Source organism: Asterias rubens, chromosome 1 (assembly GCF_902459465.1).
Source record: "Asterias rubens chromosome 1, eAstRub1.3, whole genome shotgun sequence".
Taxonomy (NCBI): domain Eukaryota; kingdom Metazoa; phylum Echinodermata; class Asteroidea; order Forcipulatida; family Asteriidae; genus Asterias; species Asterias rubens.
The window spans coordinates 30,088,806-30,116,546 of NC_047062.1; the positions used below are offsets into that span (position 1 = coordinate 30,088,806).

At 38.3% G+C, this 27,741-nt stretch overlaps 2 protein-coding genes across 2 annotated transcripts; one reads left to right on the forward strand and one right to left on the reverse strand.

Moving 5' to 3' along the window:
• The first annotated feature begins 45 nt into the window (after window positions 1-45).
• Window positions 46-3,210, forward strand: LOC117297306 (tRNA (guanine(37)-N1)-methyltransferase-like). The gene is made up of 4 exons (XM_033780271.1): window positions 46-132; window positions 708-1,305; window positions 1,712-2,482; window positions 2,994-3,210. Exons 2-4 carry the CDS (start codon window positions 732-734, stop codon window positions 3,044-3,046), a joined length of 1,398 nt encoding a protein of 465 aa, XP_033636162.1. The 5' UTR covers window positions 46-132; window positions 708-731; the 3' UTR covers window positions 3,047-3,210.
• A 568-nt stretch (window positions 3,211-3,778) lies between these two features.
• On the reverse strand, window positions 3,779-14,743 carry LOC117300022 (CDK-activating kinase assembly factor MAT1). Its single transcript, XM_033783675.1, has 9 exons — window positions 14,575-14,743; window positions 12,415-12,517; window positions 11,088-11,240; window positions 10,465-10,538; window positions 9,631-9,734; window positions 8,690-8,830; window positions 7,898-8,017; window positions 6,221-6,348; window positions 3,779-5,436 (listed from the first exon to the last, which is right to left on the reverse strand). Exons 2-9 carry the CDS (start codon window positions 12,504-12,506, stop codon window positions 5,274-5,276), a joined length of 975 nt encoding a protein of 324 aa, XP_033639566.1. The 5' UTR covers window positions 12,507-12,517; window positions 14,575-14,743; the 3' UTR covers window positions 3,779-5,273.
• Between the last annotated feature and the right edge of the window lie 12,998 nt (window positions 14,744-27,741).

Here is a 27,741-nt window from a genome sequence, read left to right on the forward strand (position 1 = left end):
TATATCAAATCATAAATGCAGGCTTTGCATGCAGTTGCACAACATTGCAAGTGCATGCTGCATGTGTGTGTGTAGATGGATATGGAGAAGTGTGAGTTGATGGATAATTGTAATACAAATTTATGATGAAAGGTATGTAAACCAACAACTGAACAGTTTATTGTATGTATACTAAAAGTGCATGATTCACCACACACTTCAGCAGGACAGAATAGCTATATTTGATTGCGTTTTTATTATTAAATTGACCTGGCTAACCATGCTAAGTCAAACTCAAATCAAAGTCCTCTGCTGACTTATTTTACTTTTTTTTAGTGTGAGAATTAATAATTAGCTATGCCAAAATCGACAAGTTTACACTTCCCTTGCAAGTTGCATAAGCTCAGAGTCAGACTCAGACATGACTTGCGAGTTCAAAATAAAAGTCATGTAAAATTGAAATTAACAGTTAAAATAACAGTTGAAATTAACTTTAAATTAATAGTTGATTTAATCATTTGTTGAATTGAAGATGATATTGAGACAGTGGACATAATTGTTTTCAGCTGCCACTTTCATTGTTCATAACTTTACAATGTTTATAACTTAACAATTGCACATTTTTAAAATGTATTTATTGTTCCCCAAATATATTGAATATTGTATTGATAAAATGAGAACTTCGGAAAATTTCAAAATTGTAATTCTTGTATTGTTTGTTTAAACAGGTTGAACTGCTAAGGAATAGCTCAATGTTGAAGGCTCGTCCCTGGTTGTATCTCAGCAAATCGTTCTCATCAGCTTTTCACACCTTGAGAAGGATTCTCGTTGTAACCATGTCGACGAAAACCCCTGGTGGTATTTTTGATCCACCAATATGCACACTGACTGAAGACAACCTCAGTTTAAATCGTAAACTTTTCAGAAAAACCGTGCAAGTCCCAGCCGTTCATTTTGATAAGAAGCTCGCAAATAAATGTCTGAAGGTTCTTAAAAGCCAAGCGGTGTGTCGTAAGATGTTTTCATTCTTGAGAAACAATCCTCGGAATTCAGATGAGAAGGTACTCATCTTGAACCCGAGTAAAGTTTCTTCAAATGACATTGCGACGTTGGATGAACCTGGCATCAGCTTCTTGAAGGAGTATAACTTGGTGGATAAGTTTGGAGACTTCGAGCTTGATTTGGAGTACAATGATTGGACTTACGACGAGATCTTACGGTCTCTGTTGCCAGGAGGAGTTGAGGTGCCCACTGGTTTCAGTAGGATTGGACATATCGTTCACTTGAATCTGAGATCAGAACAGTTGAAGTACAAGCACATCATAGGTACGACCAGGATTGAGAAGTTTCAGACGTTTATCTGTGTTTTCCCTAAAATAAAACAAGTCTGAACTTCTAGATAGTGCCGAGGATACTGTTCCAAGAACCTCATTGGAATCTTATACGATCTGCAAAAGGTGGAAATGTCAAGGTTACAAAGATCTGGATTCCGGTTTCAGATTGTTTCAAAAAGAGTGACCTTGTACATTCCGGGGCATTCCCTGTCAGGCAAAATAAAATACAATAAAATAGTACACTGGACAGGTGGGAAATTTGTACAGTTTGTTTCAGAATTTCAACAAAAATTCAACAGTTATACAAAATAACAGCTGAATAAGTTTTGAGATAGGTCCCCATTCTTTTATAAATATTGTTCATAGATTGTTGGGTTTTTTTTCTTTCTTTTTTTCAGGGGAAGTTCTGATTGATAAAAATCCAGGAGTGAAGACGGTAGTGAACAAGACTGGCGAGATCAACAATGAGTTCCGCTTCTTCAACATGGAGCTTTTAGCCGGTGAAGACAACATGGTGGCCATCAGCAAGGAGCACGGACATTCTTTTGAGTTTGACTTCTCTAAAGTTTACTGGAACCCCCGGCTGTCAACGGAACACACAAGAATCGTCGAACTATTGAACAGGGGAGATGTTGTGTACGACGTCTTCGCAGGGGTGGGGCCTTTCGCCATTCCGGCTGCAAAGAAAGGCTGCGTCGTACTCGCTAACGACTTAAACCCGGAGTCCTATAAATGGTTGGAACATAATGTGGGATTGAATAAAATCAAACGTGGATCGGTGAGGACTTTCAACTTGGATGGAAGGGAGTTCATCAAGGAGATAGTTCGGAAGGATCTTCTGAAGATGGCGGAAGATACAAGCACAAATGATAAAACTAAGAGGACTCATGTTGTCATGAATCTACCGTCCCTCGCTATCGACTTCTTAGACGTATTCCCAAACTTTCTGAAGAATGTTCCATTAGAAGATAGGGACCGGGTTCAACTTCCAACCGTGCACTGCCACTGCTTTTCAAAAGAGGAGGACACAGTGGGTGATGTGCGACGGCGCGTTGAGGCAGTGCTCGGTCATAACATTGAGGGCGCTCTCATACATGATGTCAGAGACGTGGCGCCTAATAAGGAGATGATGTGCGCATCATTCCAAATGCCAGCAGATGTTGTATTTGGTGAGTTTACAACCTGGCAAGGTTGAACTAGACAATCCTGATTCACAATTTTGTTCTCCGTTTCTTTTGGCAATTACTCTTAAAAATTAATGGCAATAATAACTTCATTTAGTAGTACAGCACTGCAGCTTTCGATAGTATAAAGAATTTTGAGAATCAATTCAGTTTGAGGTTATGTGGTTATGGAAAAAACATTTTATGCCCCATAACTCAAATCTGAGAAACATTACTGTCCGACACATTCTCAGCGACTTTCATGCATGGACATAACCACTGCAGATTTTCAGCAATATCGCAAAACATAACCAAATGAATGGTTCCAAAAAACCAAAGTTCTTCTTTGCTTTTGAAGTTTCATTCCTCTATTACCCATTCTGATTTATAATTTGATTTGTTCTCCAGAACAAATGCAAGAAAGCCATTTTTGCACAACAAGCCTACACTATATCAATTACCACATACTTGTAAGATGTCTTTCTTAATGTTATTTTCTCCCTTGTTTCTTTTACAGGCACAAATGCAACTCCGGATGAACCAGAGCTCAAGAAACCCAGGACAGAGTAACAGGAAAACTCAGAGGAATGACAAAGACATTTTAGGCTATCAGGGAGCATCTTAGAGTCTGGCACATTCTAAACACTAAAAAGCCAATGGACACTACATGTATTGGCACTCTAAATAATTGTTGGCAGAAAAACTTACTTGGTAACAAGCAATGGAGAGCTGATGATAGTATAAAACATTGTGAGCAACGGCTCCCTCTGAAGTAACGTAGTTTATGAGAATGAGGTAATTTCTCACTCAAATAAGAAAAATAACGAACTAAAAAACATATTATACACATAATGAATGTTTATGAGTGCAATGGTGCGAATATGTTCATGAGTTGAAAGATGGAATGTTCTATTCAACGATGCGGAGCCGAGTTGAATGGAACATTCCAGCTTTCAACGAATGAACATTTCGCACCATTGCACGAATGAAAAACATTCATTATTTGTTTTATATAACATCCAAGTAGATCTTTGTCATTTTGATTAAAAGATACAACTTTCAAAACAAACAAACAAAACGTAGGCCTACAATTTTTAATTGTAGAAGCCGAATGTTAAGTAATTTTACTACCTTGCAGTAACACTGCTGCGTTATCAAAGACACGCGCACGCAGTGATATGTGTTTACTCAGCTTTTTCGTTCCATCCGAAAAGTACTATTGCACGCTGGCAGCGTGCAATGGTACTTTTCGGATGGAACGAAAAAGCACGGTGAGTGACTCGGCGTGCAATGGCACTTTTATTTGCTATCACGTGACGGACAATCCTCCAATCAAATGGCAAGGATCTGCTTGGGTGTTATATAAAAAGGATTAATGGAGCATAAAAGACTTTCGATTTATATCAGATAAATATTCTGTATTTTATTTCTTATAACCGTAAAAAAGTACAGTTATTTATTTCAATTCTTTGGTCAAACTATTTGACTATGACAAAGTACAAAACTAGGATTACAAACTGGATGTGAAAACACAGGTTTTGATTTTACATTACTGCTCTACTATCAAAACAAAATATTAGTCTTTTGTTTATCTGACAACTTCAACTTAATAAGGTTTGCTTTCTTATTTGAAGTCAGAAGCAATAAAGCGGATCACATGATTTGTCATTACTTTCTTCGCTTCCTGTGTTTCTTCTTTTGAGTATTGGTTTCCCATGTGCATTAATGATAATCTCACATTTGAAGGATATTTCATTGGAAGACAAGACCAAAATAATATGAAGAACATTGTTGTCGAAAAGTTCAATAAAAAAATCAAACAAAAGGCAGTTGCAGGATTTGAAACTGTGCATGGTGAAAATACATTCAAGTGAGGTATGCGGATACACCTTGTAATAAATCTATTACTAGCTACATGCATGACGGTTCTAAGAAAAACCAGGGGTTTTACATCCACATACAAGGTTTAAACCACCTGTTCTTCTAACAACCGCCACAGCTCATGTAGAAATGTATTACATGGTGTCCAGGCAGTTGTCAAGTTTTGGAAAATTTGGCTGAATGTAGGTTCATTCACTAGTCTTCTTGCTTGTGTTCTTGATATGTTATAGTTTGACATAATTCCTTCTCTACACATAGGTGTATAAACAGCACCTGTTACATTCGGCGAATTCTCAAATGCAGTTATACCTAAGCTATGGTAGTTGAGTCCCCAGAATGTGGGTTCAAACTATAGCCCTTTGTGGCCAAACACTGAACCATAATTGCGTCTCTTCACACGGGTGTATAAATGGGTATCTGTTACATTCAGGGAATTCTCAAATCAAATTTGAACTCTAGGTTATGCAAGTTATGGTGGTTGAGTCGCCCCTAGTTGTTCTTCATAATTCATTTGGGGCAAACCACTCTACCATAATTGCTTCTCTTCACACGGGTGTATAAATGGGTACCTGTGACATCACGGGAGTTCTCAAATCAAATTTGAACTCTAGATTATGGTGGTTGAGTCGCCCCTAGTTGTCCTTCATAAGTCCTTTGGGGCAAAACACTCTACCATAATTGCTTCTCTTCACATGGGTGTATAAATCTGTACCTGTGACATTCAGGGAATTCTCAAATCAAATTTTAACTCCAGCTTATGGTGGTAGTCCTTTGAGGCAAAACACTCTACCATAATTGCTCCTCTTCACATAGGTGTATAAATGGGTACCTGTGACAACCAGGGATCTTTAAAACACAAAAACGCTGCTTCTTGATCCAAAACTGCTCAATTTACGCCCAGTGTTCTTTTCACCTGTCAACTTGTTTCCATACTTGTGGAGTCCTCGGTGTTTTTGTGTTGCGAAGGAAAGTACATTAATCCAGAGAACGCTTCTTGGAGTGCTCTGAGGCAGGCCAGATTGTGACTGTAGCCCCCGGCCATACCCTGTGGAGATGCTGGCCTCACATGCTTGTTGTACCTATGTAAAAACCAAGAACACAAGTGTTTAATCTTCCTTTGCTCTGAACAATAAGAAGCATTTATTTTTTATTCGACAAGCCCTCAAACTAGCTATTAGAAGAAAAGTCTACTGACGGCACTTGATATGTTGTACCTGTGTATCACAAAACCAAGACCATAAAGAGTGTTATCTTTTCAATTTATCAAAGTAATTTATTTATTACACACCCAACAGCACAATTAGTGCCAAAAACAGGACGGATAGGAAAACAAGAAGAAATGTTCGGTTTTAGGTGTGGAAGGAAAACCCTTTTTGGGGAAAACTCATGTAATCAGGTGGGGACTGAAAACCCAATCCACATGCAAGGCTCCAATCTGAGGTGGGATTCGAACCGGGGTCCCCAGAGGTGAAAGGCAGGGAATGAAACCACTGAGCCAACCTGATCCCCATGTAAGCCACATGGGAAACTCACTGGGTGAATTTAAATGATTTGGGGTGATACCCTGGCTGCCGCTTCCAAAGTTATATTGTAGGATTGGGTGTGTGATCCCTGGCTACACGACAGTTAACGGTTGTATGGCTTCTGACTAGCACCCCCGAACAAAGATAACGACAAATTAGAAAGACTGCCAACATAGGGCTAGATACCTCAGATGGAAGAGCACGCTCACAATAATCTGGAGGTCGTTGATTCAAATCCCGCAGTAGTAAATTTGTCTTAAATCACCCTCAAATCAAATTTAAAATTAGACAATTTTTTATCCCTCGTTTCCATTGAAAGTAATGATAGAATTGTACAAACCTTTGTGTGTCCAACTCTTCTATAGATGGGGCTGATGGACCATAACTCTGATATGTCTCTTCCTCATATGTGTACAAGATCTCCTCTTGTTTTGGGATTGGTAAGAAGGCATCCTGGTAGCCAAATCCCTAAAAGTATAAAGAACATCAAACACAACTGTTTTTCCACCCAAGTTATTGGTAATCAGGTATATGTGAGTAGGATTTGAAACTTTGCATGATGAAAATACCATATGGAAAGGTTTTGGATAACACCATGTAATATGACTATCTCTAATGAGTTGGGGTGGTTCTAAAACGAACCGTTGGTGTCAACTCGACGTTTCAATCAGTATGCTCTGATCGTCTTTTTTTTTCTCCAGAAGACAATCAGAGCATACTGATCGAAATATCTAGTTGAAACCAACGGTTCTTTTCAGAACCACCCCAACTCATTAGAGATAGTCATTACATGGTGTTACCGCAATCCTTTCCATATCAGGTATATGTGAGTACAAAACAACAGTGAGACCCAAACAAACTCTCCACCCGGTGTGCTATGCACTATGGTTTTGAATATTCAGTTTAAAGGCAGTGGACACTATCGGTAATTACTCAAAATAATTATAAGCATAAAACCTTTCTTGGTGACGAGTAATGGGGTGAGGTTGATGGTACAAAACATTGTGAGAAACGGCTCCCTCTGAAGTGCCATAGTTTTTGAGAAAGAAATAATTTTCCACGAATTTGATTTCAAGACCTCAGAGGTTAGAACTTGAGGTCTCGAAATCAACCATCTAAATGCACACAACTTCGTGTGACAGGGTTTTTTTTTTCTTTCATTATTATCTCGCAAGTTCGATGACCGATTGAGCTCAATTTTTCAAGGTTTGTTATTTTATGCATATGTTGAGATACACCAACTGTGAAGGCTAGTCTTTGACAATTACCAATAGTGTCCAATGTCTTTAAGGGTTTTTCCTGAAATGTTTCCCTGCAAGTTTCTGTGCAAACAACGCTGTGAAGGGTCGCTGTAAAGTGCCCAAAGCATTGATTGTTCATAAATATATTTCATTTTATGATGTGATAGGAAAACATAAGAGAATTGTTCCAGAGAAAACCCAGGTAATCAAGTGGGGACTAAAAAAAACCAATCCAAGCGGGATTTAAACAGGGGTCCCAGAGGTTGAAAGCAAGGAAAGATACCACTACTTCAACCTGACAGTCCTTTCAATAATAGTATTAAATTCTTTAAAGACAGTGGACACTATTAGTAATTGTCAAAGAACAGTCTTCTCACTTGGTGTATCTCAACATATGCATAAAATAACAAACCTGTGAAAATTTGAGCTCAATCGGTCGTCAAAGTTGCGAGATATTAATGAAAGGAAAAAACACCCTTGTCGCAACATGGTCACACGAAGTTGTGTGCTTTCAGATGCTTGATTTCGAGACCTCAAATTCTAAATCTGAGGTCTCGAAATCAAGTTCGTGGAAAATTACTTCTTTCTCGAAAACTACGTCACTTCAGAGGGAGCTGTTTTTCACAATGTTTTATACCATCAACCTCTCCCCATTACTCGTAATCAAGAAAGGTTTTATGATAATAATTATTTTGAGTAATTACCAATAGTGTCCACTGCCTTTAAAGAAAAAAAATGAAAAAATTAATTCAATTTCAAAGAAACTTGCAACATACCACTTTGATTCCAGTTGAGAATGTTGTCTTTTTTTGCAACTTGAAGACCGGCGCCTCTTGCATCTCAACATTAGCTGTATGGCTGGCTATCACATGCTCTGCTGGCATGCTGGAGTGTATCTGAGCCATTAATAATTGAAAATAACAAAAGCAAATAATTGTTTAGTGCTCAAATCTGCCTAAGATGATCTCCAACTGAGTTCAAGGTGAACATGCAATCAAAGTGCATAACTTTCAATCTGGTCGTACCAAATAAAATTGTGTTCAACCCCAAATTAGTTTAAATTTACCCAGTTAATGCTCAATTGTGACTTGCTACGTGAAAATGAGTCAGATGTTGACAATTTCAAGAATTGAGTTGTATGCATTGGTGGAAAGAACACACCAGCAGCAGTAATTTGGTATATGTCTAAGCTTTGGGGTGTGTCGCGTTGCTGAGTTACTCCCGTTTGAAATTAGCCAACACAACATTTTTTCTGAAAAACGAATTACAAGTAAAGTGATGTTTTTAACTACCATTTCGCGCGAAAGGATACAAATAAGACATAAGTATGATCACCAAATTGTTGTATTCATAGCTTCTTTTTTGTTGCTTTTCCCACATTAAACTGTCCATAACATGCATTGGGCGACATCTGACTCGTTTTCACGTAGCGGGTCACAATTTAAGACTTCCCAAGGATCCGCAGAAACCCTGCAATCTCTTTTTGCAAGAAATGATGGATCTCAACAAGAATCATTGGTAAGTACTGCTGAGTTAGATAAGATTTGAGTTCCAGCTTCTCAACTCACCAGTTCATCAATCAGAGCTTCCTTGTCCCGCTTCTTTTGGTTTTTAGTTTGTCTCTCCATGAACTGAAGTTGTTGTTTCTTCTCTTCTTCATCTTCATTTTCCTGTTGGATTAAAGCCTCCAGATAGGCCTGGTCAGTACTCTGTCATGTTTCAAAAAACAAACAAAGGTAATTAGTAAAACAATATTGAAAGTCTACTTGACCATAAATAATAATAAAAGTGGATTCTCGTATATAGCGTGCATCCATCACTCAGTGACGCTCAAGGTGCTTTAACATACAGTTTTTTCCTGCAAGGTATGTGGGACTATGTTTGAGTTATGAGACCTACTCCTTTTACATAGCACCTCATAATGGTTTACAAGACGCTATGGCGCAATATGCTGCCAATCAAGCTAGGAACACTGGGGCGAACCCCTTCTCTTTTGCGATAAGTGCACTGGGTTCAAGTAACAATGGTTAAGTGTTAAAAATGTACATTTAAATCATCCCTGCAGAAAGGTCGAGGCTTTGTACCCTATGTATCAGGCCCGACTCTGGTGAAGTGTGATGTCACAATACTAGAAAATACTGTAAACTCCGTCATCAGATCTTAGTGTCAGGTGAAATCGCGATACGGCTCTTAATTAACTATGAAAATTTGAGCTCAATCGCTCATCGGAGTTGCAAGATAATAATGACAGAAAAAACACCCTTGTCACACGAAGTTGTGTCCTTTCAGATGCTTGATTTCGAGACCTCAAATTCTAAATCTGAGGTCTCAAAATCAAATTCGTTGAAAATTACTTCTTTCTCGAAAACTATGTCACTTCAGAGGGAGCCGTTTCTCACAATGTTTTATACCATCAACCTCTCCCCACTACTCGTCACCCAGAAAGGTTTTATGCTAATAATTGTTTTGAGTAACTACCAATAGTGTCCACTGCGTTTAATTAACTCACCTGTTTGGATCTGTTTTTCATGATGCTTTCTCTGTTGTTCTTCCTGTACTGTTCAACCTTTTTCTTTGTGGCGTCAACCTCTGTGCCATTCGCTAGATTAAAAACTGGTTAACAAAAAAGCAAATACAACGTTTTCATCTTCATTCATACAGCACACAATGTCATCACTTGAACACACTGCTGTCAAAACTAAATTTACTTACAATCAAACATGAAGCTTGTATAATGAGATATGACCATACCCCTTACCTAAATTCAGGGATGTAGCTAGACCAATTTTAGTGGTGGGCAATAATGCTGAATTATGGGCCATTATTGCTGAAGTGGGGCCAGGTTTCCAAACTGTTTGTGTTATGGGGCCATGCAATAAGTTGAATGGTCTGTTGATTGTGTTCTTTCTCTGTGACATTTGATACTCCTTATCATAGCTGTGTCTCAGATCAATGCACAGTGGACAATGTTTGAAATCTGTGCTGGGCGGAATAATCTATTTTTCTCAGAGTGCTGGGCAAAAACTGTGAGTCCTGGGCAGGCCCCCCCCCCAGCACCGCCCAACGTGGCTACAACATTGCCTAAATTATTTCACAGTGAGTAATTCACGGGTGAGGGTCATTGCTGACAAAAAAATGAATACAATTTTGGTGAATTTCCACCTTGGTAAAACTCTGGGGTTTAGACTTAACAAAGCTTTAAGGAACAGTGTCCTTAGCACTCGACCAAAGAGCAGGATTTCTTTAGTGGACCAAACCAAAGCAGCTTGTTGCATTTTCTATGGGCTTCTCAACGTTATCGTTTGAGTAAGTCTGGCTTAAGGTGGAATTATATCACACTTACTGATTTCTTCAATTTTTTCTAAGTAGTCATTATACTCCTTCAATGTTGGAAATTCCTCTTCTTTTTTGTTGAAGCTACATAGAATATAACAAATTAAATCAATAACATCACTGATGTACATCTGATACAGGCTGAAATGAAATCAAATTTTGGGTAAAATTCTACAAGACGGCGGGACTATAAATGTTTACGGGATCAGAAATAGTTTTACAAAACCAGAATCGTCATTAGAATTAACTTTCTACACAACAAGATTATCTCATTTGTGTTAAGGGTTGGTATATTATCAACATTTAAACCTTCTATTTTTGTCTTCTTTCTTTTATACAGTGAGGTATTATTATTCAATTGAAAAGCACAAGACTGCCTGACTTGTCAGGTCATGAGTTTCCTGGCCTGGGGCTAAAATAACCGACCTCGTGCCTGCGGTCCAGTGGCAAGTTGGAGCCCTGTGATATAGACTCTATCCCTGCTCTACATGAACATGAAATTTGAGGAAAAAAATAACGCATACAATGCACAACAGACACCAACACAATGCAAACTGGACTTGTGAAAATATTTACTTTTTTAGTCCCTGCTCGAGAAATGTTATTTTAAAAATGTGAAGGGCAAATTCTTACTCTTTTAATATCCTCTTTCTTATGTCGACTTCCTTCTCCACATTGGCATCTTCAAACTCTTGGATTCTGAACTGATTTCTACGCAATGGTGTGCTACAGGACGGACAAGCGCCTGAACCTCTCACAAATAAGATTTCCACACAGTTCTCACATCTAAACAATAACAATAAACCCAAAATAGATTGTTTAGATTATGGCTCTAGGACTTAACTTTACACTGAGCCATCATGCAGTCAGCGACTGTACCATGGTAAACAAATTGTGTCTACTCATTAACTGAACAGTAAAAAATCACCAATTTGTTTAACATCCCAAATGGAACATAGCCGGATAACACTATTCCCCGCAGAATTAGCTTCAGGGAGTATTCGGCCTAAACAGTCACCATTAACAAAGCATAGAAATTAAACACATTGACATCCACTACACACCACATGCTGTAGATCTTAGCTGCAAGTTGGATTTTGGATACATCTTCTTTTTGAAGTAGGAATCTTTGATGAGGACTTTTTAAACACACAGCATTTGCTTTGGTTCTATTGCTTCAATGAACCTTCAAGAGTTCATGTACCATTAAAAAAGTTTGAGAGCAGCCAAGTTTGAGAGCAGCCGGTTTTATACACAATTGAAGCAGTACTGTACGACCATGCGTTTGGTGTGAATATATATCAGTTGGTATAGCCTACTATGAACGTGAACAGGTTTATGGGAAAAAGACCTGTTCAATTGGCAGAAAAGTTTGCTTTTAAAGCAGAAGCATATTTCATTGGTGAATGCTCAAGGAAACTAAGGGTCCAGCTTGTTCGTTTACATACGGTATTCATGTGCTTTCTACAATATAATAGCTAGAAGGTAAGAATGCACGCCTTCTCCTGTGTTAATGGTCGGGTATGAAAAGCAGAAATGACACAGCAAGCACAAAATCAGTGTTTGGAGCTCAATAGTATTTTCGATTATTTCCTGACGATGACTAAACGTTGAGACCAATTTAAGAACTGACTCCGCGGTAGTACAGTTAATCATGATCCTATATAAGCTAAAGTAGTAGTCCCAGCCTATTTTCTATACCATCCGCCCGCGTATTAGTTAAAAAGCAGGACAGTTCTTTTCAGAACTGAGAAGTCTCCTGAACACCCGAACAATCTACTCCGCAGCAGTAGAATAAGGAAAGAGAGTTCTCCAAGAACAAACTCTACCTGGCAAGCAGTATACACACATGGTGTTACTACAAACCAAATATATAGGCCTATTGATACCTCACCACGCAATGCCTCATGAATATTTGTACTCGCCCAAATCAAGAAAAACAAGGATACTTTGTACTTACAATGTGTGTCCACATACATTGACCAGAAGCTTGAGGGAAGGATTCCGGTACTTGGTTGACTTACAGCGAGGACACGCTTGCTCCTCCATCATACAAGCTTAGTCTCTATCAAAGAAGACACATATTATTTCCATTATTAAACATAGTTTGACTCAGTTTCGTTTCATTTTCATTAGGCCTGGGCGACTCGTGAAATTTACTACTCGACTAGTCATGCCTCAAATAGTCGAGACTTCAGTCAGTCGCGACTAATTTTCAATTCCTAAGATGCATTCTGGCATATTATTTGTCGCAGGCGCAGTATAGTTAAACTCATGCTGAAAAGGATTGAATGATGTGTTTGTGTTTCATAAGAAAATTATGTTGGCGTGAAGAGTCGTGAGCGACACAACTGTAGTAGTCGTGGCGGCACGATTAACCGGGTAGTCGTAAAACGGTAGAGTCGCAACATGACTAAGCAATCAATATCCGCGAATACGATACTAGTTGCACTAGTCCCCAGGGCTTATTTTCCATTCTGTTTATTCTAGTTGTGGACCCTCAACTCAGAAAATCAATCTCAATCACTGTTCTGACAAAGAACCCAACGATGGCGAGAATACAAGGATTCAAGGAAAACCCCAGAGAATTATAAAGGTAGGAATGGAAAATTATATCCACACAGTGCTCCCATCCCCAGCCCAGCGTTATTTGAACTGGGGTGAAGACATGATGGACACATGAAGGTAACATGTGAGAAAATTGATACCACCACACGCCAACCCGACCACCCAACCCAAGGTTTTTTGGGTGTAAAAAAGTAAAGCCATGATGGTCAGAACCGGACAAGAGTTGTACGATCATCTCCCAAACTATTGTTTGGTTCGGTAAGTTTTGTTAATTTAAACATTTTTCAAGTTAATAAAAACAAAATTTCATTTCAGATACTTTTATTTCAATGCACTACGGTGTAACTGTATTAAGTAAAACAACTGATAATATTGATAGACCTTCCATCGGGAATCTCGCCTGGCTGATGTTTCTCAATTGTCGAAAGGCATTGTGGGAAGGAAAAGGGGCACTGTCTATTTCGTTGGGTTGTAAAGCCAATGGTCCCATGTGACAATATTTTGGGCCTCCTTAACGCTATGTTTTTAAAATTGGCGTTGATAATGATTGGTGAAAGTTTTACGACTGTTAACCATCAATAACTGAAGTTTCCTTTGTACTACACAACCAAAACTTTCCCCACACACTCATTATACATTCATGATGCTTGTAATTGCCTTTGTGTTGAGTGAAATTAAAAAACATCTTCAAAAACTGCAATTTTCTGCTCGGTGCTCACTGTTGTGTTTCTGCCGAGTCGCACGTCTTTTGCCTTCTCATTATGCAGCCTACTACATGTAGATCGACGAACTGCCGAGCCGCGGCCAAGTCGGACTAAACCATTCTGTGAGAGGGGTGTTACAAGCTCGTGCAGCAGTGCGTGGGCGCTTTGTGCGTGGGCGCTTTGTGCGTGAACGGCGACTATTATTCATTATTGTAAACAAACAGCGCACGCACTGCCACACGGGTTTGTAACACCCCTTTCACAGAATGGTTTAGTCCAACTCGGTCAAGGCTTGGCGAGTAGGCTAGTGTATCGCTTGGTGGTCGATTGACCAAAAGATAAAGCGTTGAGCATTATTGAGATGTCCAAAAATGTGTGATGCGGCAGGAAAACAATAGTGAGTACCGAGCAGAAAATTGTATTTTTTGACGATGTTTTTGAGTTTCACTCAACAAAAAGGAAATACAAGCATTATGAATGTATATTGAGTAGGGTGGTGAAAGCTTTAGGTGTACAGTACACAGGAAACTTCAGTTCTGGGCCTGTCTGGCTAACGGTCGTAAAACTTTCACCCATCAACGCTGATTTGAAAAACGTATATATAGCGTTTAGGCTAAATATGAGACCCCTATTAAGGCTCACAGGGGAGCCTTATAGTTTCTAGAAGTATATTTATGGGGGCTATATATCTAACATTCCCACTACCATCCCCCCCCCCCCTCCCACTCTTTGCCTATTGTGATGATGGTGAGTAGTCCTAAGTTTCGATTTGTGTCCGGCTGGGAATTTTTTAGAAAATGGTGCAAATCACGGACGATATAGAAAGAGATTTAAACAAGCCTGCCCACCTATTTGAAGACTGAAGCATTACTCTATGTGTGTAGAAGACAAACAGGTTGCGTTTTGTGTTGCTTTTATCTCTTATACCAAAGCAAAATGCACTTTTCAGTGGATATTGGACGAAGAAGTCATCACTCATTTTACACGTTCCAGCCGAACACTTTTTCACCAGTGGTCTGTAAGTAGGGCGCCACCAAGTGACGGAACTAAACTTTATTAATTGGAGGGGGGGCGGGGGGGCGGGGAATGGAGTGTTTGAAGATTAATAAAGCAAACTATTAGCTAAAAATCAATGCAATTTTCTATCTATAAATAACAGAAAGTCATGACTAGAGTTGGGAAAACTCAGTTTGATTTTATTTAAGATAACTAACTACCTTGTACATCAGTGGGGTATTAAACTATTTTTTTTCCCATAATCTGTTTCTTTTGTAAGTTATCTTAATTGGTTTTGAGAAAGAAAACAAAATTCTGTCGGATGTTTTGCTACTATATTTCCTAAATCCAAAATCTGAACTGATTAGGAAGATCTTGGCCCATACTACTCAATTAGGCTCTATTAGCGAACCGATTTAGCGTCCTCCAATTAGGTGTGCCCATGCTTGTGGATTATGGAATAAAATTAATCCACTTTTTTGAAACATGAAGGGTACATTTTACCTTAGCCTTTGGCGAGTGCAGTCTTTACACCTTGACTCATACTGAGTCTTTTAGAGAATCACTCAGATTCAACTGCCAAGAAGGCATAAAAATAATATACGTATTGTTGCAAAGAGAGAAAAGATCTGAAAACTGAAGGAAAAAACATCCTAATTGTGGTCACCCCTTACAAATCCATTATTGACACATTAATTTGTCAACACCTTAAAAATAACGAGACGTCAGTCACCCCAACCCATAAAAAATAATTGTAAACAAATTAATCCCAGTTTTAAATTAATTACATCATTTGGAATGAAGCTTATCACAGATCCACCACGGCCCCATACACTGTGCACAAGCGATGGGTACAGGAATATAGCCACATTCGGGGGTCCAACGGACGAAACACTACGGTGGGTTGCCCCGTTGGCTGTGCACAAACGATGGGTACAGGAATATAGCCATGACACGGGTTCAGTGCGGCCCATACACTGTGCACAAACGATGGGTACAGGAATATAGTCATATCCCGGGTTCAGTGCGACCCTATACATTGTGCACAAACGATGGGTACAGGAATATCCCCATATCACGGGTTCAGTGCGGCCCATACACTGTGCACAAACGATGGGTACAGGAATATAGCCATTTTCGTGGGTCCAACGACCGAAACTTAACGGTGGGTTGCCCCGTTGGCTGTGCACAAACGATGGGTACAGGAATATAGCCATATCCCGGGTTCAGTGCGGCCCCATACACTGTGCACAAAATAATCGGGGGTCCAACGGCGTGCAGTGTATGGGGCCGTACTGAACCCGGGACATGGTTATATTTTAATTCCTGTACCCATCGTTATTTCCCAAAAATGTATTATAAACAATGGAGTGTTTGAAGAATTATAAAGCAAACTCTAAAAATCCTGCAATTTTCTTCCCAGAAATAATAGTCAGTCATGACTTGAGTTGGGGAAATTCATTTGGACTGTTTTTCAGATTACTACCTTGTATATAATACAACAGTTGGGTATTAAAGTCACCTGAAAGTGATATTTTGTCAAAATAAAGCTTTTGTCACTAAAATATGTGTTTTGATGAGTGGAATATGAATAAACAGTTAACTAAGGTTTAAAGCAATTATTTTCCATGTTATTTACAAATTTGAAAATAAGCCCGACCCGAGAGGGCGCTGTTCGTGACGTCAATCGAAGTGCGATGAATCGCATGCAGTGCCAACACAAGATAGTGACGCTTGGCGCAAGCTAAAAACCTGCCCTCAAAGTTGATACAATACCTGATTTTTTTACGTTAGGCAAGTGCTCCTTTAGGTTCGTTGCGTCTGTCAGGTACCTTCTTCGACTTCTCCACCAGCTGGAAAACTTGTTGGGATGGCGTCATGTTTTAGAAAAGAACTTTTCTCTTCATGTCAAAAAGTGTAGTGTATTCCGGATTTTCGTAGCATCGTTAAAAACAATTACTCAACAAATTATTTTACTGTTCAGAAACATATACTCTAATGTTTGGAGAACAAAAAATCTATTTCCAGGTGACTTTTAACCATTTTTTTCTATAATTCGTTTCTTTTTGTGAGTTTTCTTCTTTGTTTTGAGAAAACAAAATTCTTGTCGGATGTTTTGCTGCTATATTTCCCAAATCCAAAATCTGAACTGATTAGGAAGACCTTGGCCACTCTCCATACTACTTACTCATCTTTGTCAACAGATTTAGCTTCATTAGGTGTGCAAAAATACTTTCTTTTTTTTAACATGAAGGGCCTTTGGCGAGTGAACTGCCAAGTAGGCATAAAAATATGCTTATTGTTGCAAAAAGAAAAAAGATCTCAAAATAACAAGACCTCAAAATAACAAGACGTAAATAAAACTTGTAACCATCATTATGGGCCGCACTGAACCCGGGATATGGCTATATTCCTGTACCCCTCGTTTGTGCACAGCCAACGGAGCAACCCACCGTTAAGTTTCGGTCCGATGAACCCCCGAATATGGCTATATTCCTGTACCCATCGCTTGTGCACAGTGTATGGGGCCGTACTGAACCCGTGATATGGGGATATTCCTGTACCCATCGTTTGTGCACAATGTATGGGGCCGCACTGAACCCGTGATATGGGGATATTCCTGTACCCATCGTTTGTGCACAGCCAACGAGGCAACCCACCGTTAAGTTTCGGTCCGTTGGACCCCCGAATATGGCTATATTCCTGTACCCATCGTTTGTGCACAGTGTATGGGCCGCACTGAACCCGTGATATGGGGATATTCCTGTACCCATCGTTTGTGCACAGTGTATGGGCCGTGGTGTGGATCTGTGATACGGCAATATTCATGTTCCCATCGTTTGTGCACAAAATAATTAAGCCTGGATATTTTCATTCCTAGGACTTGTCGTAACTCTTTGTGAAATCGACCCCAGGGTATTCCGGAAGAGCACTCATTTGTGTGTGGGGGGGGGGGGGGGGGGCTCCAAGGACAAATTCAGTTTTCTGATGCATTATTTCCTGAGATATAGAGTCCCTAATGAAATTGGGATCAGATACAAGACTCTTCCCTCACGTTAAAGCGAAATTTGAAACATTACGTAATCGGACTGCAAAAACGAATAAGTCTGTAATTTCCTGAGATAAATTTTCAGTTATAATTATTATGATTATTTCAAAATGGGAACACTAATTATTTTAATAGAATTCCCTCAAATTAGTTGACTATTGAGTCCAACACACATCTAAACACAGCTAGTGTCCATGTTGTCATATAGTGTAAATTCCCATTAATTCAGCAAACACAGACACTCTGAGTGTAATTCCAATGTCATTTTTATTGTCAAAAGAATCCAAATTCAAACTTTTACAGATTACAAAATAGTCGAAATTAGATTCAGTTTCTTTTAATAAGTTAAAGATGCTATGTCAATATTATTTTGTTTGAGTGAATGGTATTTTTCAAAGAGTATCACCCGCTCTAACGAAAAAAAGTTTAACTTTTACTTTTAATGGTCAGGAACCATGACACAAATTTAAAACGTTTCTTATAAAACACATAAGAATTTGTCACGTGATATATTGTCGGGATCCCGACAAAAACTAATTTTGAGCACTTTATTTCACTGCTACTAATAATTGGCGGACTTTGTCGAGCAATGGCTCAAATGAAAGCTTAAAACTTTCTCGACCCCCATCAAAATACCTATTGAATTTTAAATCAAAATTTTTGGGTCAAATCGGCAAAGAATCTGACATAGCATCTTTAAATGTATATAATCATTAAAATTTACATTAATTTCATTATTTGAAGGTGTTACCTTTAGCACTGAAAAGGGATGGATACCGTCCACGTTAACACCATAGTTTATAGAGCTGCTTTAAATGCAGACAATGCTGCTTAACACAGTCAGGTAAGCACAAATTTAGCATGACACCACCAATCAGAAATGATGTGTATGCAACAGTATTTTGTCTTGTAACCTTTTATTGGTAAGCCAAAAAGTTGCTATGATTAGCTTGATGATGGGTTAATAGAAACCTCTATGAAATTGGGCCTTGCTCTTTTCAACTCCAAATTCCAAGTTTGTCCCAACTATAATTATGTTGAGCCCAAACTTAAGTAAAATTCACTATACCAGCGGCGGATGAAAACACTCAAAAGATGAAGTAAACGATATGCAACCTTTTACAAACCATTCAGTAAATATTCAAAGTTTTGAAGAATTTATACATTACAATAAATTGATAAAAGAAATTCCCGAATTTCACATCACAAGAAGTTGATATAATAGTTTGTATAGTAACTGTACATAATATAAAGCGTCACCGTAATCACTTAGAGTAACCCAGCATCATACATAAAGAATAGCTTTAGTTTTTATCTTAAACTGTACAATATAATAATACAAGAGTTTCAAAATAATAATGATTTAAAGTTTAATAAAAGATGACCACAATCATTAAAGTTATTAACGGGAGATGGCTCCGAATAAAGACCGAAAAAGGGTTAGTTGCAAACTTGCAACTGATTAGGAAGATCTTGGCCCATCTCCATACTACTCAATTAGGCTCTATTAGCGAACCGATTTAGCGTCCTCCAATTAGGTGTGCCCATGCTTCCTTGTGGATTATGGAATAAAATCCACTTTTTTGAAACATGAAGGGTACATTTTACCTTAGCCTTTGGCGAGTGCAGTCTTTACACCTTGACTCATACTGATTCTTTTAGAGAATCACTCGAAGATTCAACTGCCAAGAAGGCATAACAATAATATACGTATTGTTGCAAAGAGAGAAAAGATCTGAAAACTGAACAAAAAAAACATCCTAATTGTGGTCACCCCTTACAAATCCATTATTGACACATTAATTTGTCAACACCTTCAAAATAACAAGACGTCACCCCAACCCATAACAAATAATTGTAAACAAATTAATCCCAGTTTTAAATTAATTACATAATTTGGAATGAAGCTTATCACAGATCCACCACGGCCCCATACACTGTGCACAAGCTATGGGTACAGGAATATAGCCATTTTCGTGGGTCCAACGGACCGAAACACTACGGTGGGTTGCCCCGTTGGCTGTGCACAAACGATGGGTACAGGAATATAGCCAGATCACGGGTTCAGTGCGGCCCATACACTGTGCACAAACGATGGGTACAGGAATATCTCCATATCACGGGTTCAGTGCGGCCCATACACTGTGCACAAACGATGGGTACATGAATATAGCTATATTCGGGGGTCCAACGACCGAAACTTAACGGTGGGTTGCCCCGTTGGCTGTGCACAAACGATGGGTACAGGAATATAGCCATATCCCGGGTTCAGGGCGGCCCTATACACTGTGCACAAAATAATCGGGGGTCCAACGGCGTGCAATGTATGGGGCCGTACTGAACCCGGGACATGGTTATACATATTTTAATTCCTGTACCCATCGTTATTTCCCAAAAATGTATTATAACAATGGAGTGTTTGAAGAATTATAAAGCAAACTATACAGCTAAAAATCCTGCAATTTTCTACCCAGAAATAATTAGTCAGTCATGACTAGAGTTGGGGAAATTCATTTGGACTGTATTTCAGATTACTACCTTGTATATAATACAACAGTTGGGTATTAAAGTCACCTGAAAGTGATATTTTGTCAAAATAAAGCTTTTGTCACTAAAATATGTGTTTTGATGAGTGGAATATGAATAAACAATTAACTAAGGTTTAAAGCAATTATTTTCCATGTTAGTTACAAATTTGAAAATAAGCCCGACCCGAGAGGGCGCTGTTCGTGACGTCAATCGAAGTGCGATGAATCGCATGCAGTGCCAACACAAGATAGTGACGCTTGGCGCAAGCTAAAAACCTGCCCTCAAAGTTGATACAATACCTGATTTTTTTACGTTAGGCAAGGCTTCGACTTCTCTACCAGCTGGAAAACTTGTTGGGATGGCGTCATGTTTTAGAAAAGAACTTTTCTCTTCATGTCAAAAAGTGTAGTGTATTCCGGATTTTCGTAGCATCGTTAAAAACAATTACTCAACAAATTATTTTACTGTTCAGAAACATATACTCTACTGTTGAAAAAAAAAAATCTATTTCCAGGTGACTTTTAACCATTTTTTTCTATAATTCGTTTCTTTTTGTGAGTTTTCTTCTTTGTTTTGAGAAAACAAAATTCTTGTCGGATGTTTTGCTGCTATATTTCCAAAATCCAAAATCTGAACTGATTAGGAAGACCTTGGCCACTCTCCATACTACTCATCTTTGTCAACCGATTTAGCTCCATTAGGTGTGCAAAAATACTTTCTTTTTTTTAACATGAAGGGCCTTTGGCGAGTGAACTGCCAAGTAGGCATAAAAATATGCTTATTGTTGCAAAAAGAGAAAAGATCTCAAAATAACAAACAAGACCTCAAAATAACAAGACATAAAACTTGTAACCATCATCATTTGTGCACAGTGTATGGGCCGCACTGAACCCGGGATATGGCTATATTCCTGTACCCATCGTTTGTGCACAGCCAACGGAGCAACCCACCGTTAAGTTTCGGTCCGTTGGACCCCCGAATATGGCTATATTCCTGTACCCATCGTTTGTGCACAGTGTATGGGGCCGCACTGAACCCGGGATATGGGGATATTCCTGTACCCATCGTTTGTGCACAGCCAACGAGGCAACCCACCGTTAAGTTTCGGTCCGTTGGACCCTCGAATATGGCTATATTCCTGTACCCATCGTTTGTGCACAGTGTATGGGCCGCACTGAACCCGTGATATGGGGATATTCCTGTACCCATCGTTTGTGCACAGTGTATGGGCCGTGGTGTGGATCTGTGATACGGCAATATTCATGTTCCCATCGTTTGTGCACAAATAATTAAGCCTGGATATTTTCATTCCTAGGACTTGTCGTAACTCTTTGTGAAATCGACCCCAGGGTATTCCAGAAGAGCACTCATCTCCTTCAAATGAATTAGATTCCTTCTGTAAACACCTTTTAATTTTATGTCGTCAAAAAAAAGGGGTGGGGGGGGGGGGGCTCCAAGGACAAATTCAGTTTTCTGATGCATTATTTCCTGAGATATAGAGTCCCTAATGAAATTGGGATCAGATACAAGACTCTTCCCTCACGTTAAAGCGAAATTTGAAACATTACGTAATCGGACTGCAAAAACGAATGGGTCTGTAATTTCCTGAGATAAACTTTCAGTTATAATTATTATGATTATTTCAAAATGGGAACACTAATTATTTTAATAGAATTCCCTCAAATTAGTTGACTATTGAGTCCAACACACATCTAAACACAGCTAGTGTCCATGTTGTCATATAGTGTAAATTCCCATTAATTCAGCAAACACAGACACTCTCAGTGTAATTCCAATGTAGCTTTACTCATTTTTATTGTCAACAAATCCAAATTCAAACTTTTACAGATTACAAAATAGTCGAAATTAGATTCAGTTTCTTTTAATAAGTTAAAGATGCTATGTCAGATTTTTGACATTAAAAAATATATAAAAAATATATTATTTTGTTTGAGTGAATGGTATTTTTCAAAGAGTATCACCCGCTCTAACGAAAAAATGTTTAACTTTTACTTTTAATGGTCAGGAACCATGACACAAATTTAAAACGTTTCTTATAAAACACATAAGAATTTGTCACGTGATATATTGTCGGGATCCCGACAAAAATTAATTTTGAGCACTTTATTTCACTGCTACTAATAATTGGCGGACTTTGTCGAGCAATGGCTCAAATGAAAGCTTAAAACTTTCTCGACCCCCATCAAAATACCTATTGAATTTTAAATCAAAATTTTTGGGTCAAATCGGCAAAGAATCTGACATAGCATCTTTAAATGTTTATAATCATTAAAATTTACATTAATTTCATTATTTGAAAGTGTTACCTTTAGCACTGAAAAGGGATGGATACCGTCCACGTTAACACAATAGTTTATAGAGCTGCTTTAAAGGCAGACAATGCTGCTTAACACAGTCAGGTAAGCACAAATTTAGCATGACACCACCAATCAGAAATGATGTGTATGCAACAGTATTTTGTCTTGTAACCTTTTATTGGTAAGCCAAAAAGGTGCTATGATTAGCTTGATGATGGGTTAATAGAAACCTCTATGAAATTGGGCCTTGCTCTTTTCAACTCCAAATTCCAAGGTTGTCCCAACTATATGTTGAGCCCAAACTTTAGTAAAATTCACTATACCAGCGGCGGATGAAAACACTCAAAAGATGAAGTAAACGATATGCAACCTTTTACAAACCATTCAGTAAATATTCAAAGTTTTGAAGAATTTATACATTACAATAAATTGATAAAAGAAATTCCCGAATTTCACATCACAAGAAGTTGATATAATAGTTTGTATAGTAACTGTACATAATATAAAGCGTCACCGTAATCACTTTGAGTAACCCAGCATCATACATAAAGAATAGCTTTAGTTTTTATCTTAAACTGTACAATATAATAATACAAGAGTTTCAAAATAATAATAATTTAAAGTTTAATAAAAGATGACCACAATCATTAAAGTTATTAACGGGAGATGGCTCCGAATAAAGACCGAAAAAGGGTTAGTTGCAAACTTGCAACTGATTAGGAAGATCTTGGCCCATCTCCATACTACTCAATTAGGCTCTATTAGAGAACCGATTTCGCATCCTCCAATTAGGTGTGCCCATGCTTCCTTGTGGATTATGGAATAAAATCCACTTTTTTGAAACATGAAGGGTACATTTTACCTTAGCCTTTGGCGAGTGCAGTCTTTACACCTTGACTCATACTGATTCTTTTAGAGAATCACTCGAAGATTCAACTGCCAAGAAGGCATAAAAATAATATACGTATTGTTGCAAAGAGAGAAAAGATCTGAAAACTGAAGAAAAAAACATCCTAATTGTGGTCACCCCTTACAAATCCATTATTGACACATTAATTTGTCAACACCTTCAAAAAAATAACAAGACGTCACCCCAACCCATAACAAATAATTGTAAACAAATTAATCCCAGTTTTAAATTAATTACATAATTTGGAATGAAGCTTATCACAGATCCACCACGGCCCCATACACTTGTGCACAAGCGATGGGTACAGGAATATAGCCATTTTCGTGGGTCCAACGGACCGAAACACTACGGTGGGTTGCCCCGTTGGCTGTGCACAAACGATGGGTACAGGAATATCCCCATATCACGGGTTCAGTGCGGCCCATACACTGTGCACAAACGATGGGTACAGGAATATCTCCATATCACGGGTTCAGTGCGGCCCATACACTGTGCACAAACGATGGGTATAGGAATATAGCTATATTCGGGGGTCCAACGACCGAAACTTAACGGTGGGTTGCCCCGTTGGCTGTGCACAAACGATGGGTACAGGAATATAGCCATATCCCGGATTCAGTGCGGCCCCATACACTGTGCACAAAATAATCGGGGGTCCAACGGCGTGCACTGTATGGGGCCGTACTGAACCCGGGACATGGTTATACATATTTTAATTCCTGTAACCATCGTTATTTCCCAAAAATGTATTATAACAATGGAGTGTTTGAAGAATTATAAAGCAAACTATACAGCTAAAAATCCTGCAATTTTCTACCCAGAAATAATTTAGTCAGTCATGACTAGAGTTGGGGAAATTCATTTGGACTGTATTTTACTACCTTGTATATAATACAACAGTTGGGTATTAAAGTCACCTGAAAGTGATATTTTGTCAAAATAAAGCTTTTGTCACTAAAATATGTGTTTTGATGAGTGGAATATGAATAAACAATTAACTAAGGTTTAAAGCAATTATTTTCCATGTTATTTACAAATTTGAAAATAAGCCCGACCCGAGAGGGCGCTGTTCGTGACGTCAATCGAAGTGCGATGAATCGCATGCAGTGCCAACACAAGATAGTGACGCTTGGCGCAAGCTAAAAACCTGCCCTCAAAGTTGATACAATACCTGATTTTTTTACGTTAGGCAAGTGCTCCTTTAGGTTCGTTGTGCTTTCAGGTACCTTCTTCGACTTCTCCACCAGCTGGAAAACTTGTTGGGATGGCGTCATGTTTTAGAAAAGAACTTTTCTCTTCATGTCAAAAAGTGTAGTGTATTCCGGATTTTCGTAGCATCGTTAAAAACAATTACTCAACAAATTATTTTACTGTTCAGAAACATATACTCTAATGTTTGAAAAAGAAAAATCTATTTCCAGGTGACTTTTAACCATTTTTTTCTATGATTCGTTTCTTTTTGTGAGTTTTCTTCTTTGTTTTGAGAAAACAAAATTCTTGTCGGATGTTTTGCTGCTATATTTCCCAAATCCAAAATCTGAACTGATTAGGAAGACCTTGGCCACTCTCCATACTACTCATCTTTGTGAACCGATTTAGCTTCATTAGGTGTGCAAAAATACTTTCTTTTTTTAACATGAAGGGCCTTTGGCGAGTGAACTGCCAAGTAGGCATAAAAATATGCTTATTGTTGCAAAAAGAGAAAAGATCTCAAAATAACAAACAAGACCTCAAAATAACAAGACATAAAACTTGTAACCATCATTTGTGCACAGTGTATGGGCCGCACTGAACCCGGGATATGGCTATATTCCTGTACCCATCGTTTGTGCACAGCCAACGGGGCAACCCACCGTAGTGTTTCGGTCCGTTGGACCCCCGAATATGGCTATATTCCTGTACCCATCGTTTGTGCACAGTGTATGGGGCCGCACTGAACCCGGGATATGGGGATATTCCTGTACCCATCGTTTGTGCACAGCCAACGAGGCAACCCACCGTTAAGTTTCGGTCCGTTGGACCCTCGAATATGGCTATATTCCTGTACCCATCGTTTGTGCACAGTGTATGGGCCGCACTGAACCCGTGATATGGGGATATTCCTGTACCCATCGTTTGTGCACAGTGTATGGGCCGTGGTGTGGATCTGTGATACGGCAATATTCATGTTCCCATCGTTTGTGCACAAATAATTAAGCCTGGATATTTTCATTCCTAGGACTTGTCGTAACTCTTTGTGAAATCGACCCCAGGGTATTCCGGAAGAGCACTCATCTCCTTCAAATGAATTAGATTCCTTCTGTAAACACCTTTTAATTTATGTCGTCAAAAAAAAGGGGTGGGGGGGGGGGGGGGCTCCAAGGACAAATTCAGTTTTCTGATGCATTATTTCCTGAGATATAGAGTCCCTAATGAAATTGGGATCAGATACAAGACTCTTCCCTCACGTTAAAGCGAAATTTGAAACATTACGTAATCGGACTGCAAAAACGAATGGGTCTGTAATTTCCTGAGATAAATTTTCAGTTATAATTATTATGATTATTTCAAAATGGGAACACTAATTATTTTAATAGAATTCCCTCAAATTAGTTGACTATTGAGTCCAACACACATCTAAACACAGCTAGTGTCCATGTTGTCATATAGTGTAAATTCCCATTAATTCAGCAAACACAGACACTCTCAGTGTAATTCCAATGTAGCTTTACTCATTTTTATTGTCAACAAATCCAAATTCAAACTTTTACAGATTACAAAATAGTCGAAATTAGATTCAGTTTCTTTTAATAAGTTAAAGATGCTATGTCAGATTTTTGACATTAAAAAATATATAAAAAATATATTATTTTGTTTGAGTGAATGGTATTTTTCAAAGAGTATCACCCGCTCTAACGAAAAAATGTTTAACTTTTACTTTTAATGGTCAGGAACCATGACACAAATTTAAAACGTTTCTTATAAAACACATAAGAATTTGTCACGTGATATATTGTCGGGATCCCGACAAAAATTAATTTTGAGCACTTTATTTCACTGCTACTAATAATTGGCGGACTTTGTCGAGCAATGGCTCAAATGAAAGCTTAAAACTTTCTCGACCCCCATCAAAATACCTATTGAATTTTAAATCAAAATTTTTGGGTCAAATCGGCAAAGAATCTGACATAGCATCTTTAAATGTTTATAATCATTAAAATTTACATTAATTTCATTATTTGAAAGTGTTACCTTTAGCACTGAAAAGGGATGGATACCGTCCACGTTAACACAATAGTTTATAGAGCTGCTTTAAAGGCAGACAATGCTGCTTAACACAGTCAGGTAAGCACAAATTTAGCATGACACCACCAATCAGAAATGATGTGTATGCAACAGTATTTTGTCTTGTAACCTTTTATTGGTAAGCCAAAAAGGTGCTATGATTAGCTTGATGATGGGTTAATAGAAACCTCTATGAAATTGGGCCTTGCTCTTTTCAACTCCAAATTCCAAGGTTGTCCCAACTATATGTTGAGCCCAAACTTTAGTAAAATTCACTATACCAGCGGCGGATGAAAACACTCAAAAGATGAAGTAAACGATATGCAACCTTTTACAAACCATTCAGTAAATATTCAAAGTTTTGAAGAATTTATACATTACAATAAATTGATAAAAGAAATTCCCGAATTTCACATCACAAGAAGTTGATATAATAGTTTGTATAGTAACTGTACATAATATAAAGCGTCACCGTAATCACTTTGAGTAACCCAGCATCATACATAAAGAATAGCTTTAGTTTTTATCTTAAACTGTACAATATAATAATACAAGAGTTTCAAAATAATAATAATTTAAAGTTTAATAAAAGATGACCACAATCATTAAAGTTATTAACGGGAGATGGCTCCGAATAAAGACCGAAAAAGGGTTAGTTGCAAACTTGCAACTGATTAGGAAGATCTTGGCCCATCTCCATACTACTCAATTAGGCTCTATTAGAGAACCGATTTCGCATCCTCCAATTAGGTGTGCCCATGCTTCCTTGTGGATTATGGAATAAAATCCACTTTTTTGAAACATGAAGGGTACATTTTACCTTAGCCTTTGGCGAGTGCAGTCTTTACACCTTGACTCATACTGATTCTTTTAGAGAATCACTCGAAGATTCAACTGCCAAGAAGGCATAAAAATAATATACGTATTGTTGCAAAGAGAGAAAAGATCT

Coding starts and splice junctions, on each gene's coding strand:
- LOC117297306 (XM_033780271.1), top strand. CDS start 732: ATGTTGAAGGCTCGTCCCTGGTTGTATCTCAGCAAATCGTTCTCATCA. Junction 1,306..1,711: donor GAAGTACAAGCACATCATAG/GTACGACCAGGA, acceptor TCTTTTTTTCAG/GGGAAGTTCTGATTGATAAA. Junction 2,483..2,993: donor GCCAGCAGATGTTGTATTTG/GTGAGTTTACAA, acceptor TTTCTTTTACAG/GCACAAATGCAACTCCGGAT.
- LOC117300022 (XM_033783675.1), bottom strand. CDS start 12,506: ATGATGGAGGAGCAAGCGTGTCCTCGCTGTAAGTCAACCAAGTACCGG. Junction 11,241..12,414: donor AATGTATGTGGACACACATT/GTAAGTACAAAG, acceptor GTTATTGTTTAG/ATGTGAGAACTGTGTGGAAA. Junction 5,437..6,220: donor GAAGAGTTGGACACACAAAG/GTTTGTACAATT, acceptor GTTTTTACATAG/GTACAACAAGCATGTGAGGC.